This window comes from Carassius auratus, chromosome 18 (genome assembly GCF_003368295.1).
Source record: "Carassius auratus strain Wakin chromosome 18, ASM336829v1, whole genome shotgun sequence".
Taxonomy (NCBI): Eukaryota; Metazoa; Chordata; class Actinopteri; order Cypriniformes; family Cyprinidae; genus Carassius; species Carassius auratus.
The window spans coordinates 8,057,024-8,077,166 of record NC_039260.1 but is presented as its reverse complement, the minus strand read 5'-3'; the positions used below and the strand labels follow the sequence as shown (position 1 = coordinate 8,077,166).

Genomic DNA, 20,143 nt, shown 5'->3' with positions numbered 1-20,143 from the left:
TCCTAACCATTTTTTTTTTCTGAAATGCATACCAAAAGATAAATAAAAGGACACAGATACATAATTTTCATGTATTGATTCATCAATACACAAGTTCTTTTTTTCTGAATTTCAAAAGTTTAACATTTACTTAGATCAAATTTACCTGAGCACTATATCAAACCATGCCATTTAACCCTTTGAAGTCCATTAACGCATATATGCGTTTTGAGTCATTATCTCCCGATAACCCCGAAAAGAACTTAAATTACACTCTCAGTTTTAATCATACAGATAAGAGCAATACATCAATCGAATCTGTAAAGGGTCTACTTTTTTTGGATACAAACATAATAACAAAACACCTTTGTGCACTTATAAAATAAAGATAACAAACAAGGTGCGTTGTCTGCAGCCTTTGTGTGCGCTGATCTTCAGTTAGTTTAAATAAGTTGTTCAGATGAAAAAAGCACAAGGTTTTCTTGCATAATTAACTTTTTAATTGTTTGGTCAGACAGTTCATATATAATATTCACATTAAACGTGGAGTTATGTTCTGTATGCTAAATATGAAAACGAGCGTATCTGCACAGCTCCTATAACTGCGCTTTGTATCTGCTGATTGCTGATCAAGATTTGCATGCTTGGCTCACTGACCCTGTATACTCCTTCATTTCGTTCATAAACGAGGTATATCAGTTCATTCAACTCTTTCACGAATGAGAAGATCTTTCGATCTCGTTCAGTGAAGGGTGTATGGGTTCACTACATTCAACAAATCACATGCTCCGTCACATCTTGAGTAACTCTTTAACAGGATGAAACCGTTCACAGAGCTGTTCACGAGCTGCGCATGCGCTGCTAATAGTGCAGTGCTCGCGCGCTGCTGTGGAGAGAGGAACTTCAGAGAACAAGAAATGAGAAAATAAATTTTACTTTATTTGCGGGCTGGGGCGGGCCAAAAAATTTCATAAAAGCGGGACCCGTGGGTTGGAAAAAAACTGGACCCGCGCATCACAAGGCTGCATGTGCGAGCACAAGTGATACTGTGGCCGCCGGTCCATGACTGGTAGATAAAGATGACGCTCACTAAAGATGACGCTCATTAAAGCTCACTGGCTGAGTGTTCTCCTCTGAAAGAAAAGGGTGCACAACTGACAGAATAAGTTACAACTGAGATATTGCTGCTAAATTTTATTTGCTTTTTTTTTTTTACTTGAATGCCATTGCTTAAATTGATATTATTTATCTTTTGACATTTAATCTTCTGAGTTCAGAAACATTGTTTAATATAATCGCTGTTCATATTTTTATTCAAAGTTCAGAGACCAGATAAATTTATTACTCTTATGTTTCTTATGATAACTGAGATAATGCTGCTTAACTGATTCTTTCTTTACCTTGAATGTCATTGTTCTAATTTATTTTTTATATTTTGATTTCATATGTACATATGTACATTTATTAGGGTGTTATATGATTAGAATGTTGTCCCGGTTTTAAAATAAAGCACAGCAATAATATTTGGGAGTGTATTTTCCCTTTTCAGGAAAAGTATTGAAATCGCAATTCTTGACTAGGTATCGGTATCGAAACAATAATTTTTGTATCGTGACAATACATTGTGTTGTTTGCAACAATTTGTTTGCACAATATATATGTATTAGGGATGATGTAACAATTACCAGTTTGACGATACATCATGATAAAATTCCCCACGGTTAGTATTACCATTTCATATTTTTATTATCATTAAAAACCGTATAAGATTACCGCGATTTGAACAACTTGCAAAATAAATCAATACTGTCCAGTATAAAGCACAGTTTTCAATGACAGTCTCAGATGCACACAGCAGAGTAATTTCGTTATGAGTGAAACCATGTTCATTTTGGCAGGCATTTTTTATTTATTCTTAGTCTTGAGACAAAAATACTTAGTCTTAGTCACATTTTAGTCATTTGAGTCATTCATAGTTTTAGTCTAGTTTTAGTCGATGAAAAGCCATTGCATTTTTGTCAAGTTTCAGTCATTACTTTCAGTCAATAGTTGTAGCCAAACTATAGTTACCAAAATTGATTTTGTTAGCTATTTTATATGTATTTTTCTAATTAAAATAACCATTAATTCTTCTCTCTTTAGACCAAATCAATTAAGCTTATGAGAAATTTAAATCATTTTTTCATTATCCCCCCCTTAACTAACTTTAAGTTAATCGACCATGAATTGTGACTCCCGGGAAAAACGGGACGTCTGGTTGCCTCATCCCTACCCCTTCGGGTGCTGACGCCATTGTTTCAGATCACTAGTTCGTGTTTTATAGGCTTATCCATCTACTGCGGCTGATATACTGACAAGATATGCAAACGGCCCTTATCCAATCGAAATCCAATGACAGGGATGAACATTTTAAAAGATAATAGCCTATATGATGCATTTTGAATGTCTGGTAGTCCTAAAATAACATTATAGTCCAATCTCGTCTAATTAACGAAAACACAGCATAAATTTCGTCATAATTTCATCATCTGATATTGTTTTTAGCTCATCAACGTCTCATCTTAGTCACATAAAAAATGTTTAACTAAATTTTTTCATCATCTTCGTTAACGAAATTAACACTGAAGTGAAAACAGGGTGGAAAAGCTGGGAGGTTGTAAAAGAGTGCTAAGGGAATTATTCAAATGAATATATTAATTATGATATACCTCTGATGGTTTTGACTCTTCAGAAACATTTAGAATGTTTCTCTTATGGCTTCAGACATTTGATCTATTCAAACGTAAGTCCCCTGTGAAGTGGACATCACCGGTTATTCCGTCATGATTCCAGTTTGAAGCGAACGTACTCTAGGCTATATGTTCCTTTCAAAGTGCATTGAAGTTAGCGGAGCGACGTGATTTTGTCTGGAGCTGTGAGAGGATGTTTTGAAAGTCGGAGCGTTGAGGTTTTCACTCGCTCCCGAGAACGATCCGCTACTGCTCCGTCTAGAGCACAAATTGCCAACTCACGCATTAAACATAATTAAGGAAGAGTGCGCAAGGTTAAAGCATGATGTAAGTTGTACAATTTGTTAATCTTCGCTCTAAACTAATTTGCTGCTACATTGCTGCACATGGACGGAGCACACAAGCTTGCACATAATGTATCCTACAGATCGCGCGCATACATTCAGGAATGAAGAAAAACTGAAAAGTAACAGCATATTCTCTCTCTTTCTGAAGTGACTACCCTCAGCTTTGCCATAATAGAGAGAGATATTTTTAAGAGCAGTAAATTAATAATTTAATATGGACTTATAAACCATGTTAAACTATTTTTCTAGTATTATGGATGTATTTTTTGTTTAATATAATTCCTGAACAAAACCGATTTTTTAAGCATGGTGAAATAATTTAGCTGCGGAGCTGTGTTTCTGATCAGTGGAGTGAGGAGTGGCGTGGGGAGCTGGAAATGGTGAACCAGGAGCGGAGTGATTTTTGAATGCTTGGAGCGCGGAGGGGCAATTGTTGCCACTCCACTCCGCTTGCATAGACGTGAATTTAAATCTCTTGTGTGTTAAGACATTGCGCATCGTTAATCCATGAGTGAATGTTCCGAAGTGAGGTAAACTTCAACAGAGTAGGGAGCAAGGAAAACTGTATAGGGACTATGTCAGTGTGATCAGTTCATGCACGGAGCTCACTTCTAATGAGATGATGATCTGAATCAGGTGTTTTAATACAGTGATGTGCGAATATACAGAGCTGTGGGGCCCGAGGAATTGTAAACTGCTGACCTAAAGGAAGTGTTCTCAATAGCAATGCTGTTATGATCACAAAGGTTTATTAAGCAATTATAATTTTGAATAATTTTTTCTTTATTTAAAGGCTGAAATGTGAGGTTTATAGATATCTCAGTCTGGAAATCTTGAATGCTATTAAACTCTTGTCAGTCAAGTTGTCATTTAAAATTCGGACAACATTGGTAATGTTATTGTTTTAGTGATTATGCAAACAAAGTGTCATTTTATTTGTTGTTTGTTGATTTTACTTTTACTTTTTTTAACATCTCCAGCACATTATAACAATACCGTGATAATTAGATTAGATTAAATTAAACTTTATTGTCATTATACAGAGTACAAGTACAGAGCATCTAACCAGAAGTGCAAAAATATAGTGTTTTATATACATAAAAGTGCAGAGTAAGTAAAGCTATGATATACAGAATGTACAGTGGAGTTGCTATATGCAATATTGAGTATATACAGAATATAAATATGAATGCAATGTAGGGATTGTATAATTGTATAATTATAATTGTATAATACTGATTATCGTGATAATTTTGGTCACTATAATCATCATAAGAAATTTTCATACTGTTATATGCCTAATATGTATGTGTACTGTGTATATTTATTATGTATGTGTGCATGCATATATGCAGACATGTATATATTTCAGAAAAAAAGTTATGTACTAAATATATTTATTAAGAATATAAATTCTATTAATGTATAGACAAATATTTTCAAAATGCATACTGTATGTGCTGTGCAAATAATCAAATGCTATTATCATGCGCATCTCTTCAGTAAAGCTGTTTCTGTGATTAGTAGTAAATCTCCATCACATGCTTTCAGATTGAGCAGCATTTACTACACCGAGCCGTAGTTCACTGACAAGCTACGCAAAATGTTCATAATCGTAGAAGATTCAGCACCAATAATAAAAGCGATATTATCACAGATTCATCGCCGATATTGTCATAATTTATGATTAGGGTTATTTTGAAATATGCATTTTGTGAAGTTTTTATTTTTTATGGAATTTAAGTTTTTATTTATGGAATCAGGATTGTCCAAAGATGTGGAGAGGCCATAAGAGGAATTGATCATGGTTCTCTTTTCCATTGTGTCTGTCTCTGGTATATTCCTATGTTTCGCCCCCTTCATTGTTATGTATTGGTGTTTTGTTCTTCTTCTCCTTAATTTGTATTATTCGGCTGTCTGTGATATTCCAGACTTCACTATAATGTCAGGGCATTTTGAGACATTAGTTGAACTGTTAGATGTCGTGCCCTGTGTGTTTTTTGATTACCTAGCAGCTATTCTGTGGTTTTCACTGTGAACCATACGCTGATTTTCATTGTCATGTTTTGTGTACTTAGACGTTTAGATGTAGAACTGGAACTATGCCAAGCCAAGAATAAAATTAATGGGAAGGGAAAAATCAAATACATTTAACACTGTATAACACAATAGTTGACTATGCTGCAAAACAGGTTATAGGTAGAACCCTGTTTGTCTGTTTATGGCAGCTCTTGCAATACTGGAATTGTGCTTTAACGTCAGTTTTCATGTCGGCATTGTTGGTTTCATCACTGTACGTCACGAAGGTGATACATTCAGAGAAAGGATGAAATCACATGTATTTTGATTCCGGTTTGTTCTCTGTAAACAAGAGTCATGTCAGAAAGTATTTGTCCATATCTGAACGTGTTCATGCAGTTAGTTCACTATTTTAATTAGTTATGTTTGTCACATAAAGCTTGCGTGATCTTCCAAGCTGCCTTGTTACAGTCTGTTTTTCCTTGGGGCTTCCTTCCTGTCACTGTCAGAGTCTGATTTAAGTACAGCACACCTTTATAACTTGCTAATGGAGGTGTGGCTAAAAGTTACATCATCAGCTGAATGTCTTCCAGGAGTTGAGTTACAGTCCGTTTCAGAGCATACCAGTTCCTGTTTTAAGGAAAACAATGCAATGACTTTGGTCTTAAACTGTCTCTACTAGTTTTCCGATATTCTCTGCAGAGATCAAATGTCATGATTACAGATGGTTGAATTTTTCTGCAAACATGAAGCAATTCACTCAGATATTTTTTCCGGATTTTTAAAATATTTTGAGGCACATGGAAAAACAAGCATTGCATTCATTCTTTTGTTATTACAAATCTCTCTGCATCTGCATGCTTTCCTGGAGTGAATGTCAGTCTTGCATTTCATTTTTAAAGTGATAGTTCAGTTTTCATGTTGGCATTGTAGATTTCATCATTGTATGTCACAAAGGTGATACATTCCGAGAAAGGTTGACAATAGTCATGTCAGAAAGGATTTGTCCATATCTGAACTTGTTCATGCACTGTTAAAATGTACTTGTGGATGGAAGTCCTTTTCATGTTTACTTGCATTGTTTATATTACAAAATCGTCCCCGTTTACCTTTTTTAATACATGTTCCTGGTGTTAAGAATTATTTATCTGTGGAAAAAATGTTTCCTTGTAAAATATAGCTAATTCATTTCTGAAGGATTATGTGGCACTGAAACCTGGAGTAATGCCTGCTAAAAAATATTCCACCACAGGAATACATGTTTCAAAATGGCAAATTGCTATTTTAATTTGTCATATTTCAGAAAGCTTGCGTGATCTTCCAAGCTGCCTTGTTACAGACTGTTTTTCCTCGGGGCTTCCTTCCTGTCACTGTCAGAGTCTGATTTTAGTACAGTAAACCTTTATAACCTGCTCATGGAGGTGTGGCTAAAAGTTACATCAGCTGAATGTCTTACAGGAGTTGAGTTACAGTCCGTTTCGGGGCATACCAGTTTCTGTTTTAAGGAAAACAATGCAATGACTTCATTCTTAAACTTTTTCCGATATTCTCTGCAGAGATCAGATGTCATGATTTTTTTTTTATATTTTGAGGCACATGAAAAACAAGCATTGCATTCGTCCTTTTGTTTTTACAAATCTCTCTGCATCTGCATGCTTTCCTGGAGTGAATGTCAATCTAGCATTCATTTTTATAGCTTACAGAGTTATATGAACAAATGTATGAATTATTAATTGATGCAGGAATTCATTCTGTATCAGTCAGAATATAATGCAAATGTTTAATATTTAAAGAGATTCTTGCAATGTAGACATTTTGTCTTAACTAGTTAGTGAATCTTGGAAAGGGCTGAAGCTGATCAGGTGACACAGCTCCTAACCTCTGTTAGCTGTGGTTTGAGCTGAAACTTTCTGATTCAGCGCAAGATTGATACCTATCATACTTTGACTGTTAAAAATAACGACAAGGGCATCCCATCACACAAACAAAGTGAAAAGTCTGGTGATTTCCTGATGACAGCATGCTGGTTTTGATGAGATAAACAACCGGGCTCTTTAAGACGTGCCCTATGGTGCGCTGATGAAATGTGTAAATCTTTACGTCTGTAAGCATTCCAGATTATATTTTGTAGCTGTTATTTTTTTCCTGATAATGCATTTGACAAAATGCATCAAGTATGTGGAGAGTTAATAAATTAATAATGTGGTTTACTTTTTTGAAAAAGAAAGTAAACACTTATTCAGCGTTAAATTAATAAAATTTTACAGTAAATGCATTAATAATGCAACAAAATATTTGTTTATAATAAATGCTGTTCTTTTGAACTTTCTATTCATGAAATTCTGTAATAATGTATCATTTCCAGAAAAATATTAAGCAGCGCAAGTGTTTCAACATTGATATTAATAATGCAAATAATAAGAAATGTTTATTAATCATCAAATCACCATATTAAAATTCTGAAAAATCTTTTTTAATTTTAATTTTATTAAACAATATTACTATTTTTTTTTCTTTGTGTTTCTTATCAAATAAATTTAGCCTTGGTGCAAAAATCTCACCGGCCACAAACCTTTTTATGTAGTGAGTGAGTGAAGTGACATACAGCCAAGTATGGTGACCCATACTCAGAATTTGTGCTCTACATTTAACCCATCCACAGTGAACACACACCCGGAGCTGTGGGCAGCCATTTATGCTGTGGCGCCCGGGGAGCAGTTGGGGTTTGGTGCCTTGCTCAAGGACACCTCAGTCGTGGTATTGCCGGCCCGAGACTCAAACCCACAACCTTAGGGTTAAGAGTCAAACTCTCTAACCATTAGGCCACGACTTCCCCAATGTAATGTGAGTGTGTGCAGTAATTTGAACAAATTGCCAGATAACTTTTGTAATCAGATTTTCACACTGTTAAGAGTGAAACAGGATATTCAAGTATGACTAATCTGAAAAAAACTTTGAACCATAAAAAAAAAAAACAACACCACTTGTCACCCATTTTCTGTTACTTGAATTAAACTTTTTTTTGGGGGGGGTTGCCATGTTACTGCTCTGCATAAAATTTCTCTTCACGGAACGATTCGCTTCCTTTTTTCCATGCAAACAGGAAATTAAAGGTGAGCTCAGATTTCACTTCTTAAAATAGTTTATAGTTGTCTGTGCTATTTTTAGGTACACTGCAATACTTGCCTAAGGTTTGTTTACTCCCTGACATCACCCAAAAGGACATTCCAGGTCCTAAGATGGATCACGTTACACAGGAGAAGGCATGATTTAGTCTACATGATGTGGAATGCCCTGAGATTAACTAATAGCATAATGTAATGATCTTTAATTAACCCAAGGATTAATGAGCCACTTTCAAAAACTCCCAAATGTGAACTTTTGTCCCAACAGCCTTGGTAAAAATAGACAAGGAATATCCAGAGAAATGAAACTTGCATATGGGACTACTGGAGGGCCAGCTGGTCAGACGATATGACCGCCAAGGTCTGCTTACTACATTTAACGGGCTGGAAGTCAGTGAGGAACTTTTCAGAACGGGTCTGATAAAATGAACATACAAATCCATGAACATCTGCTTGGGATTATTGGGGATCCAGCAATAACCAATAATATTAAGCCATTATTTTGGAATGTTATTAACATTTCTCAATACTTGTTTGAACTGAAGCTCAGGGGAAATCTAGGGCTTTTCTTAGGGAAACAAACCTTAGAAAAGATTATAACCTAGATACCCAGTTGCCGGAAAACAACGGTTTACTTTGTCAAACAGAAATAGTGTGGGGAAACATGTCGTTTCTCCATTTCATTCATATTTCCAGTGTTTTCTGGTGTTTGAATTGTAGCCAACTGATTCAATGTTGTTTTTTGGATTACTAAACATGTAACCTGAGAACACTAGATTTTCTGGCGCAAATGAAGTGGGTTCACAACAGTGATGGTAATGTAGTAATTCAGCGTAAAGCTAATACATTTTATTTGAACAACAACTGACCAAATCAGGTTTTCAAGTTTCTGCGAGATCTCTTTTGTGGGAATGTCATGCATATTTTGGATACAAAGACTTTCATAAGACATGCCTCTGAAGTTATACAGTACAAAAAGGCGACAGTTGACATTACTTATGAGAAGTTTGTTGGCAGCTCTAGCTTCCTGATGAACCGTTGGATGACTTCCAAAGTCATTAAAGAGGATATAGTATGCTGCCTACATGTAAAAAAATATTTGATGCATTACAGTTTACTCACTACAGTAATTGTACAAGAAATAATTCAATTTTGTAATGTTTTTTATATCTATAGCAACTCCTTCCTGTTAACACTTAAAGGTACAATTTGTAAGATTTTTGCAGTAAAATATCCAAAAACCACTAGGCTATTGTTATGTATTTTGTCCAGCTGATTACTAACAGTATGTTTTACTTGTAAATCATGAGAAAATTACCATTCTAAACAGTGACATGGGGCAGTGCAGTTGCCTGTCAATGACATTAGTTTCCCTTCGTTACCGCCTTTACTCACGTAGAAACCACGACAACAGTTTTTATGGACATATGCGGAAGTAGCTTCGCGACAAACTTCAACTAGAAAGAGATGCCGATCTCGCTCGTGTTTGACTTGACCGGTGAGCTGTTTTGATTCCTATCTTTACAGAAAACGTATGCTATTGTAAAGATCAACAAGATTAGTATTATGGGGTATACACACCAAACGTGGGGCATCGCGTCTCTAGACCCGCACGAGGACACGTCTGATCCATATTCTGATCGTGTCTTTGCATTATCTTTGTATGTAATCTACTTGCACAAATCGTTGAACTCGCTTTAAATCCATGATTTATCTTTCCGTCTGATTGATGGCCGTCAGTGGTTGAGTAGAAGACAACAACACTCCTTCTTAGCGACATCAAACCACGCGATTGTTATTGTTTTGTGGTGCGCCCTCTCGTTGCAGGTCCTACAACCTGTACCTTTAAACGTTGTAAAATCAATAACGCATGACATCTAATGTTAACGTTTCTTAATATTGTTACCAAAAATGGTGATTTGATAATGTGAGTTTGCATGCATTTTTTGGGGGGGGTATTCTTGTTTAAGGAAGACTCTTGCTTCTGTTGAGTCTGGATGAAATTATGACAAATCTATCCTGACTTTGCCATATCAATGACGCCGCTTCTTTGACCGAGAATGTGGAAATTTTCTACCTGCTAATTGAAAGCATTTCGCTTTCATTAAGAGAACCACAAATGTAAAAATTCTTTGAAGGAAATGGATAATTGAGATGTTTGACATGTTAAAGAAAGTCACACTATTGGTTAGTGGTGCAACCAGGGCTTGAAAACGGAAAAAAAAAAAAAAATCGGTTCATTCCGAGCAGAATCAATATTTTAACGTTTCTGTTCTGCGTTCCTCTGATATTATTACCGTTCCGAAACCGGTTCGGGAGGAAGAAATACTGGTTAATAACGTTATTTTTTTAAAAAACAATTTTATTATTTGCCTATAATTTGCCTAATAATAATAATTTCATAATAATAACGCTTACAGTTTACAGCTTGCACCAGATTTTTCCCAAATGTAAGCTAGGCCTACTTGAAAAAAAAAATCTATCAACACTTTAAAAGTATTTTTAAGATATTTAAAAATGTTTGCTGCATTGTTAAAAAAAAAAAAACAGTTGTATTAGAAAAAAACGTAAGTCGCGGCTCACATTGCATTTTATTAGCCCTATTACTTTCTGAAATAATGAAGGATAAAATGCCTGTAGTCTAAAGCAAAATGTTTAAAAACATTATAAAAACAGTTATTAGTTTCTCTTCAAATCAAATCCTCTAAAGTTTAGGCTATAAAAACCTCGATCCAAAAACAAATGAATGTAAGCTGAAGCTGATGCCTACCTCTCTCATTCGGCAGGAATTCACATGTTTCCATGTTCCCGATGTATCTGGATGCTAAAATGTTATTTAATATAAAGAATATAGAATAATAGTAAATGTATAATAAGTAGCTAACGCTGTAAATGCGTCCGACAGTCGGACTCCAAATTTCATTCAATAATTATTTTGAGGTTAATAGCAAATGAAAACTGTTCAGCTTCTGGGAAATTTGTGAAGCTCCGCTAGGCTATTTTAGTTCCCCTCACTCCACAACAAAATAATTTCAATTAACAGTATTTAGAAAAGAACAAGAATTACAAATATAAGAAGCTATAGCAATATTAACGACAAACCAAAACTAATTAATTTAGACTAAAACGAAACTGAAACCAAAGTTGGGTTTCTCATTCGACACAAAGTCAAAGTTTCAGTATTCGCGATGTATTTGAATAACAAATGATTATTTAAAAAAATTGCCTAATGTTTGTAAACATTTTGTGTCTGCATTGTCTATTTCTGAATGAAATAAAAAAAAATTATAAAAAACTTATATACAAGTTTCTCTCACTCTCTCTCTCTAGGCTATATATATATATATATTAGGGGTGTAACGATACGCGTATTCGTATTGAACCGTTCGGTACGACGCTTTCGGTTCGGTACGCGGTACGCATTATGTATACCGAACGGTTCGTTGGACTAATTCATTATATAAAAAAAAAAAAAAAAAAAAGAGAAATATAATGATATGCGTTCAACAAGGTAGCCCAATAACCCAAACGACGTAACAGGCAACGCCCCTGACACTCCCGAAGAAGAAAAAAACACCAACTTATATGTTTATGTTAGGCGACTCAGTCAGGCGCTCGCTCACTCAGTACGCGCTGAAGGCTCGTTGCAAAATGGCCAATGCGTTTAACAGACCAGAAAAAAGAAGATCCTCCAGTAACCAACAGGTCTGGTGTTTGGGTGCACTTTGGATTCCCTTTAAGCTATAATGGTGATGGCAAGAGAGTGGTGGATAAAAAAACAACGGTATGTCGCATCTGCAACATGACAGGGTACACCAGCGGGAATACAAAAAAAAAAAAAAAAAACACCAGCGGGAATACTTGAAACATGTCAACTCATTTACGCTGACATCACCTTATTGTGTCAGTATCTGGGAAAAGACGAAAAAAAGGAGAAACAAGCACGCAACAAACTATCCCTGCAGCATTTAGACACCGGTATTATAGCTTACAGGGAATCCAAAGTGCACCCACACCAGACCTGTTGGTTATTTTAGGATCTTATATTTCTGGTCTGTTAAATGCATTAGACATTTTGCAACGAGCCTTCAGCGCGTGCTGAGTGAGCGAGCGCCTTAGAGGCCGTTCACATATCGCGCCTAAAAACGCATGGAAAACGCTAAGCGCGTCTTTCTCCTCCTTTGCAAAGCGCTCGGGCAGAAGCGCTCATGAGGCGTCTGTCTTTGCTAAGCAACAATGATGTGCTCTCTCCATGAGACGCGGAAATTTCAGCGAATGATAAATGGATTTGCAGCTCTAAAAATCGCTTGCAGTAGCTCTGCTACTAAATTTATTTCAAAATTGCAATCCATATACAACTGTGAACAGCTGTTCCTTCATCTTGGCTGAGTTTTCAACGTTGTTACGGGAAAGGATGAAGCTGATTGGTTAGTTCTTGTCACATGACCCGCGGTGCGCTTGCGGCATTCTGAAAAGTTGAGATGTTTTTACATTTTGCTGTATCTAAAACGTACCGAACCGAACCGTGACATCAGTGTATCGTATCGTATCGAACCGTGAATTTTGTGAACCGTTACACCCCTAATATATATATATATATATATATATATATATATATATATATAAAATACATAAGTTACTGAAAATAAATAAATTACTTTTTAAACCGTTTAACTGATTAATAATCGGTCAAAATCAGCTGATCGGAGTTTGCTGCACTCAGAAACCGGTGACTATACGAATCAGCAGAGCTTGTACAAGCTTTTGTCATCGTTAAATCTTTCTCAGACGTTTCCATATGTCGAAATTGTTTAGCGCATCTATCTGTGCATGATGATGTCCAATGACTCTGGCGAGCGGAGCTTCTCAAAGTTGGGAATAATCAAAGGAGAGCTGCAGTCCTCGGTTGGGCAGGAAAAGGCTAAGCATGCGCTTACCTACCAACTGCAAAATCCCGCGGGTAGAGTATTTTTTTTTTATGCATTGCATATTCTGCCTGCTACTGTTATTTTTTCAATTGCTCCCCTGTTGAATATAAATTTAAAAAATAAACAAATGTTTCGTTTTATTTGTGTTTAATTAAATGGATGAAAGGAACGAACAAGGAACTTAGAACATAGAAATACAGTAAAAAAGTAAGAAATGTAAATAAAAAAAATACATATTATGCTATAGTATAGCCTAATGAATTATATAATAATAATAATAAACCTGGATTTATTTCATGTTCAAAGGAAAATTAGCCTATACTGCTTAAGAATGTCTTCTTTTCTTCAAACATTAAACAAACAAAAAAATCATTTTTTAACAAAATATACCAATTTTAAATATTTAGCAAAATAAATAAAAATAAACTGAATAAAAAAAAAATTGTAGACTACGACTAATGTAGTCCGTGCAGGAATAGCATGTTGTTCATTGATGAAGGCTTCAGATTAATCCGCCTCTGCTCACTTATGCGACCCCAATTACTGAAAGCCCTCTCCAATAGTGCGCTGGGAGCTGGAATGCAGAGTAACCTACATGCAGGGCCAGATTAACACTTTGTTGTACCCTGGGCTACAATATTCAAGGGCCCCATCATCACGACCCCAGGATCACCATAATATGGTCATATACAGAATATATTAATGTAATATACAGTAAATATACTCAATACTTCAAATTCTAACTGTCATCAGGTGTATTTTGATTTACAAATATTTAAATGCTCATAGAACTACAAATGCACTACTATGTCCCCTATCAAAGACATTCACTCACATATGATGCTATGAAAACAACACACATCAGCATCTGTATAATCTGGTAAAATTGACCCACTACATTGAGAGGGAGGGAAATATCCTCCATTTTCACAAAAATGAATAAATAAGCAACCACTTTCAAACCATTGTTTATTTAACAACATTTATTTATTAAATGTATTGAATTGATAGAGCTATAACAGAAGACCACAGACAACACATCAAGAAACAATTTGGTCCTCAGCTCATTTTAAGCAGAAATCACCCTGACAGGATGACCCTGTTTCCTCAGAATTCAACAAGGCAATCAAGTTATTAGTCCAACACAAACAATTTGAAATCTGCCAGTTATCCCTCCACAACAATTTACAGCATTTTAATGAAGCTGGCACCTCAAGGAAAAAGCAAATTTTAACTTGTTTTAAAATAGAACAACAATATATCACAGCACAATTAACCAGTTAAACATTTTAGTGCTACATAAACATTTAGAAATCTGTCAATTTCTCTGAAGAAGACAAGACAGAAATAAATGCTACATAATCTGGCAAAACACACAATTTAAGTCCTAAATAATGAAAAAGTGCATGTTTGAATTTTGAAATGCTCTTCGCTCTCTGGGCTGTAAACGTAAGCTGGCGGTGTAGAAAAGTCCTGGCTAGCTGAGTTGTCCTCGTCTTTGACGGAAGCTGACTTAACAGAACTGTCGGCTACATTAACAGGAGTGAAGGAATTGCCTATTTGAGCTATATACTTTACATTTTCTGCGTTTCTGATGTCCTTTCCTTTTTAATTTCTGCTTCGCGCTCCCACTTAGCTTCTCCATGTCAGATTTTTTTTCTGTTGTAGCAACGCCTGACGTAACCCGCTCGGTGTAACATTTGACCCGCCTCATGCGGACTGACCAATGAGGAGAGGGTCTTAACTTGAGGCCCTCTCTTCATTGGTCAGTCTGCATGAGACTGACTCTCAGCCGCTCTCAACTCACGTTCAAAGTCATAGGCAGCGTAGCGTCTCTTCTGTGCAGCGCGCAAAAGCCCGTGTTGACAGTTTGTTTAATATAAAGCGGGAGATTACCAGATACAGTATTTTGCTCGTGCCCTTGCTGCCCTGGGCCCTTTAGAGGTCTTGGGCCCCTGGGCAATTGCCCAGTTGCCCGTATGGTTAATCCGGCCCTGCCTACATGGCGTGTTACTTTGCTTAATCTCGGAAACTTTTGATATCGCCTTTTCCACCACTGGATCTCTTGCTATTTCGGAATGGAATTACACGTCGCTGTCCATGGTTTCATCAGCATCCTCCCATTCCACAAAGTCTATTTTATTTTATTTTAGTCTATTATAAATAAAGGTTTATCTGTTTTTAGTAATTTTATTTTGCTAGATATTTCCACTTTGCGGGAGTCCCGCAAATAACTTTATTTACCCACAACCCGCACACAATAATATCTTGCCAATCAAATATTGTCCCGCGACGCACTCAGTTGCACTGGGTCCCGCAGTACTCCCGCGGGAATGCAGGTCTCTACTTAAGTGTCGAATGCACATGCACCAACGCCTAGAGAAAAAAGGCCCTTTTTGCGCTGTGTCATCAGGCCCAGTTTGGTCTTAATCAGGGACCGAAGGCGGCGCATTGCCATTGAGACTTGACTGAGTTCACAGCTGAGCGGACATTTAACTCACTGGCTTCAGCGTCACATTTGCGTATGCTGTACTGCTGGAATTCGTGATTGGTTGACAGCAAATGTAAAATATTAAACGGAACGATAAAATAACGTTATTAACCGGTTAATGTCCATTTAAAATTTTCCATTCTGTTCGGAACTAAAAAAATTAATTTAGTTTCTGTTTCTGGTTCTGTTCCTGTCAAAATATCGTTCGTTTCCGGTTTTCGTTTTCGTTCCTTAAACCGGTTCAGAGCCCTGGGTGCAATGGATCAAATAACTCATGGTTTGGATCATATTTTGGATTTTGAGTCATGGATTGGATAATTTTTTGGATCAGCAAAAAATAAATTCTGAAAACTTATTTGAAGTTCTATACCACAGCAAAAACTACTATCTTAAAGTCAGTAAAAAAAAACAAAAAAAAACAAGAACAATCAACACAAATTAGATGAATACAACAAGTTACAAATAAAGTAAGTAACAGTAATATTCAGGTGCTTTAATGTAATGTTAAATTACACAATAGTGCTCACCGCTCAAGTTAAATACAGATTTATCTTTGTTAAAGCTGTGGTGTTTTTTGATTAGCAGACAGAAGCAGGTATTTATTGGCTGCTGTCTCTTTAAGACCAAACGCACAGACCTAATACTGAAACAAATCTGGTTTCTTTTTCATAGCTGTTTTTATTCATTTAAGACATAACTCACTGTATTTATAAGAATACTCGTCAAAATGTGTATTTTAACTAGGGCTGGGCGATATATCTAACGATATGATCACGTGCATCTAGTCAGTAAATTTGGGTTCCTAATTACCGCTAAATCGTCATCACCTGCTTTTAAATGGAGCGGCTTTTAATAGACAGAACCGTAGATCACTGACAAGCTACGCAATATCGCATTCATTATCGAATGGCGATTCATCTGGGATAATGAACACAATATTGCATAGTTTGTAAGTGATCTACGGCTCTGTCTATTAAATGCCACTCCATTTAAAAGCAGTTAGATATATCGCCCATCCCTAATTTATCATAACTTTGTGTGTATGTGGAAGCAGCTGAGCACACAGAAAACTGCATGATTTAAAATAGCTTGAATGTGTAAATTGGCAAGACAAAACCTTTTTCAAATGATAAATTTCAACTCTATGATGGTTAAACTTAACAGTTAGTCCGCGATCCACATACCATCCCAAACCATGGGGCCTGGTCCGTACAGATCTTTTATCATCTACAAATCATTGCAACCCTACTATCGGTACTTTTTTTTTTTTTTTTTTTTTTAATCCCCTTGTTTTCTTTTCAGAGGGCCAATGGAGCCACCACCAAAGAAGGATATGGTCCCGTTGCCCAAAAGGCCAGATGAATGGAAAGACCCCTGGCTCAGGTCTAAATCCCCTAGGAGAAGACCTGGTCTCATGGGCTCCCCTCCACGTGGCCGTAGACGACACAGGCCTTCCGGATCTTCAGTTTCCCTTTCCAATTCGTCTAGGTAAGATACCTGCCATGGAACTATTAAGACATTGGTGTCATTTGATAATGGAAACGTTCCTTTTTTTTTTTTTGCAAGTTAAAGGGAAAGATCATGAAAAACCCTCAATGCCATTCCAAACCTGTTTGATTTGGTTTCGTTAAACATGGAATTCTATTCTTTAAAAAAAAACTAACATTAGCTTCTCAAATTTTTTTGTATTCTGTCTATTTGTTTTATTTTTACAATTAACAAAAGCATGGATGGGAATGATGGATGCAAATGCCAATATGCGCATAAATTCTAAAAATGCGCATAAAAGAACTTTTAAATAAGAAACTTTTTATCGGATAAGAAAAAATGGAAACTCATTTGCCGAATAAATTCCTACATGCGCATCGAAAAAGTTATGTGACTTTGCACTTTGAGATGGTATAACTTGACTTGTTGTGGTCATTCTGAAATGCCTGAGCAAAGTCTCTCATCAAAGTATTCTATTTACACGACCGAGTTCCCAAACATCAGCATCCACCTCCGTAAGCATTGACCGCATTTATTGTGTTACGTCTGCTCGCTCTGAGGTGCAAGTAATTTATATTATATGTGAAAATGACTATATTCAGTGGCTTTCTTATTTTCTTGGTAATATGTAGTGCCACAGTTTACCAGGAATTGACGATTTTGTTCTCTTTGACTTTTTGAATGGAAACGGTGCTTTCATTGCATATGTTTTATGCGATATTTCAGTTTTGCGCATAAGATTAATTTGGATCTTTGGATGGAAACAGTTATTGTCCTCATTTGTAAGTCGCTTTGGATAAAAGCATATTCTAAATGACTAAATGTAAAAGTTTAGAGCATAAAACAATATTTTGAGAAAAGTCTCTTTCATTGATGTCCGATGTTGTTTTGGACCCTATTGACTTTCATTATATGGATAAACAAAATCAGTATTTTTGTGTTCCAGAAGAATAAAAAGTCTGAAGAATACAGGTTTGGAATGGAAGGAGGATGAGTAAATAAATTAAATAAAAAATTTGAGGTGAACTATTCCTTTGAGCTAAGCGGTTATACTTTTTTTATTTATAAATTTCTCACATTTTCCAGGTCTTCATCCCGATCCTCATCATTTACGGGTTCTGGCTCTTCCCATTCCCGATCTCGTTCTTCTTCAATGAGTTCCTACTCAAGTCACTCCTCTCAGCACAGCTCTTTCAGCGGAAGTCGCTCTAGGCAAGTTATCAGTTCACAACACTATCTTGATTTGCCATAATAATTTGCTGTAATGATTTCCAGAACATTCAGTATACTACATCTATAATTCACCGGCTTTTACTGTGACCGTTTGCTGTTACTTATAACTTTACTTTCCATTGTCTAGATCACGATCCTTCTCTTCCTCGCCCTCCCTGACCCCCTCAGCACAAAGAAACACTAATAAGAACAAAGCTGAGCAGCCTCCTGGTCTATTGAAAGGGTAAATACACACACTTATGCTCTCAAAACACATTTTGTTTTGGGCTGAGTAAGGTTTTTTTTATTTGTCTTTTTTTTTTGAAAGAAAGAACTGAATATTTTTTTTCAGAAAGCAAGCATTAACTTGATCAAATGTGATGATAGTCTGTTTTATGTTACAGAAGAACTTTCTATTTCTCAAAGAATCATGTTTCACTAAGGGTCATATTAGTCTACAACGCTTTCACACGTTTATTATTTAAAGGTTTTGAAGAAGTAAAATTTACATATGTGGTTTCAAGAACCAGGTGAATTAACGCTTCTCCAGTTTCTTCTGGAATGTGTCCCAGATGACCTCCTGAAGTGGTTTAAGCGATTGCATTTTGTATTTAAATCAGTCTCAAAAGCATTTTGTTAGGCATTTATGCAATGTCTTTTTATGATCAGGTAGAGAAAATGCATGAAGTGACCAGGTGGTAAAATAGCACAGAGACTTACAAACACATTCAGAAATCTTACCAACCCAAATCTTTTGAATGGCAGTTTAATAGTCTATATCAGAACAAGGTTTAGTGTTTTGCCTTTTTTATCTAGCTGTAGTTGTCAGTACTGCTCTTGTCATTTACTCACTGCATGCACGTGCAAATGCATATTTTCATTCAGCCACCCATTGAAGCCTGCCGCACTGCCCCCTCCTCGCAGGGAGAAGGGACCCCCCAAAATGATGCCCAACCCCACCTTGCCTGAACAGCCAGGGAAACCACCCAAGCCAATCACAGAGCCAGGAAAGCCCCCAAACCCCCGTCCAGCTGGACGACCTCCTGGACCCAGAGAGCCGAGAGAACCACCCAACATGAGAGAAGGACGCAAGAAAGAACGTCAACCGCCTAACCCACCTCGCAGGTACAGCACACGCTACGTGCTCATTCTGCACACTACCGCTCTTTGTTTGGTCATTTACATGGATCATTCACCCAAAAGTGTAAATTGTGTAATTATTTACTCATTTCCTTGGAAACTTTTTCGCATTTATTTCTTTTGTAAAATGCAAAGGGATTTTTACCTCATCCACATGAGGTGATGATGGCTACAATTGTCAGTTTCCAAAATGACAAACAGCAAAATAACAGTGTAGCAATAGCGGTCTTTTCAACCAGGAGAGTTTGATGTCTGTTGGAAAATGGTTATATTTGCAAACCTGTTTCTGCCTGGCATGTTAAGTGGTGAAGAATGACTTAAAATGTTCTCTACCTCTGTTTTTTATTTTCTTCTTTTTGTTTCTCACACAAAGCGTTAAATATAGAGCATGAATCTGTACTTTTCTATTTTAAATATTATGTATTTAAATAATATTTATTTTCATTTTGGAGCTTGGCATCAGCGCCTTTTTTGAGTGATTTAATCACTTTGTTTTACATGATATGAATTGTCAAAGGGAATTGGAATGACATGAGGATGGTTTGTAGTTAGTTAATAGCAGATAATTTTTTCTTTAAGGTTAAAGGATTGCATCACCTTAAGAGCTGGAGATTTTGTTTGTGGCTTGATAGTGTGCTTGTGTTTTTGTTTTGTTTTTTGGTGGTTGTTTTTTTGACATTTGTGT

General features: G+C 36.3%; 1 protein-coding gene across 3 annotated transcripts in view; it reads left to right on the top strand.

The window, feature by feature from the left end:
* Window positions 1-20,143, top strand: part of zc3h18 (zinc finger CCCH-type containing 18) — a 38,134-nt gene that overhangs the window by 13,817 nt on the left and 4,174 nt on the right. For 2 of the 3 annotated variants that reach the window (XM_026287390.1, XM_026287389.1), the window contains exons 10-13: window positions 16,921-17,106; window positions 18,193-18,318; window positions 18,467-18,562; window positions 19,204-19,443. In XM_026287390.1, coding sequence (XP_026143175.1) covers window positions 16,921-17,106; window positions 18,193-18,318; window positions 18,467-18,562; window positions 19,204-19,443 — 648 coding nt within the window. The remainder of the gene's footprint in view (window positions 1-16,920; window positions 17,107-18,192; window positions 18,319-18,466; window positions 18,563-19,203; window positions 19,444-20,143) is intronic. The other variant, XM_026287391.1, reaches the window with a different exon arrangement.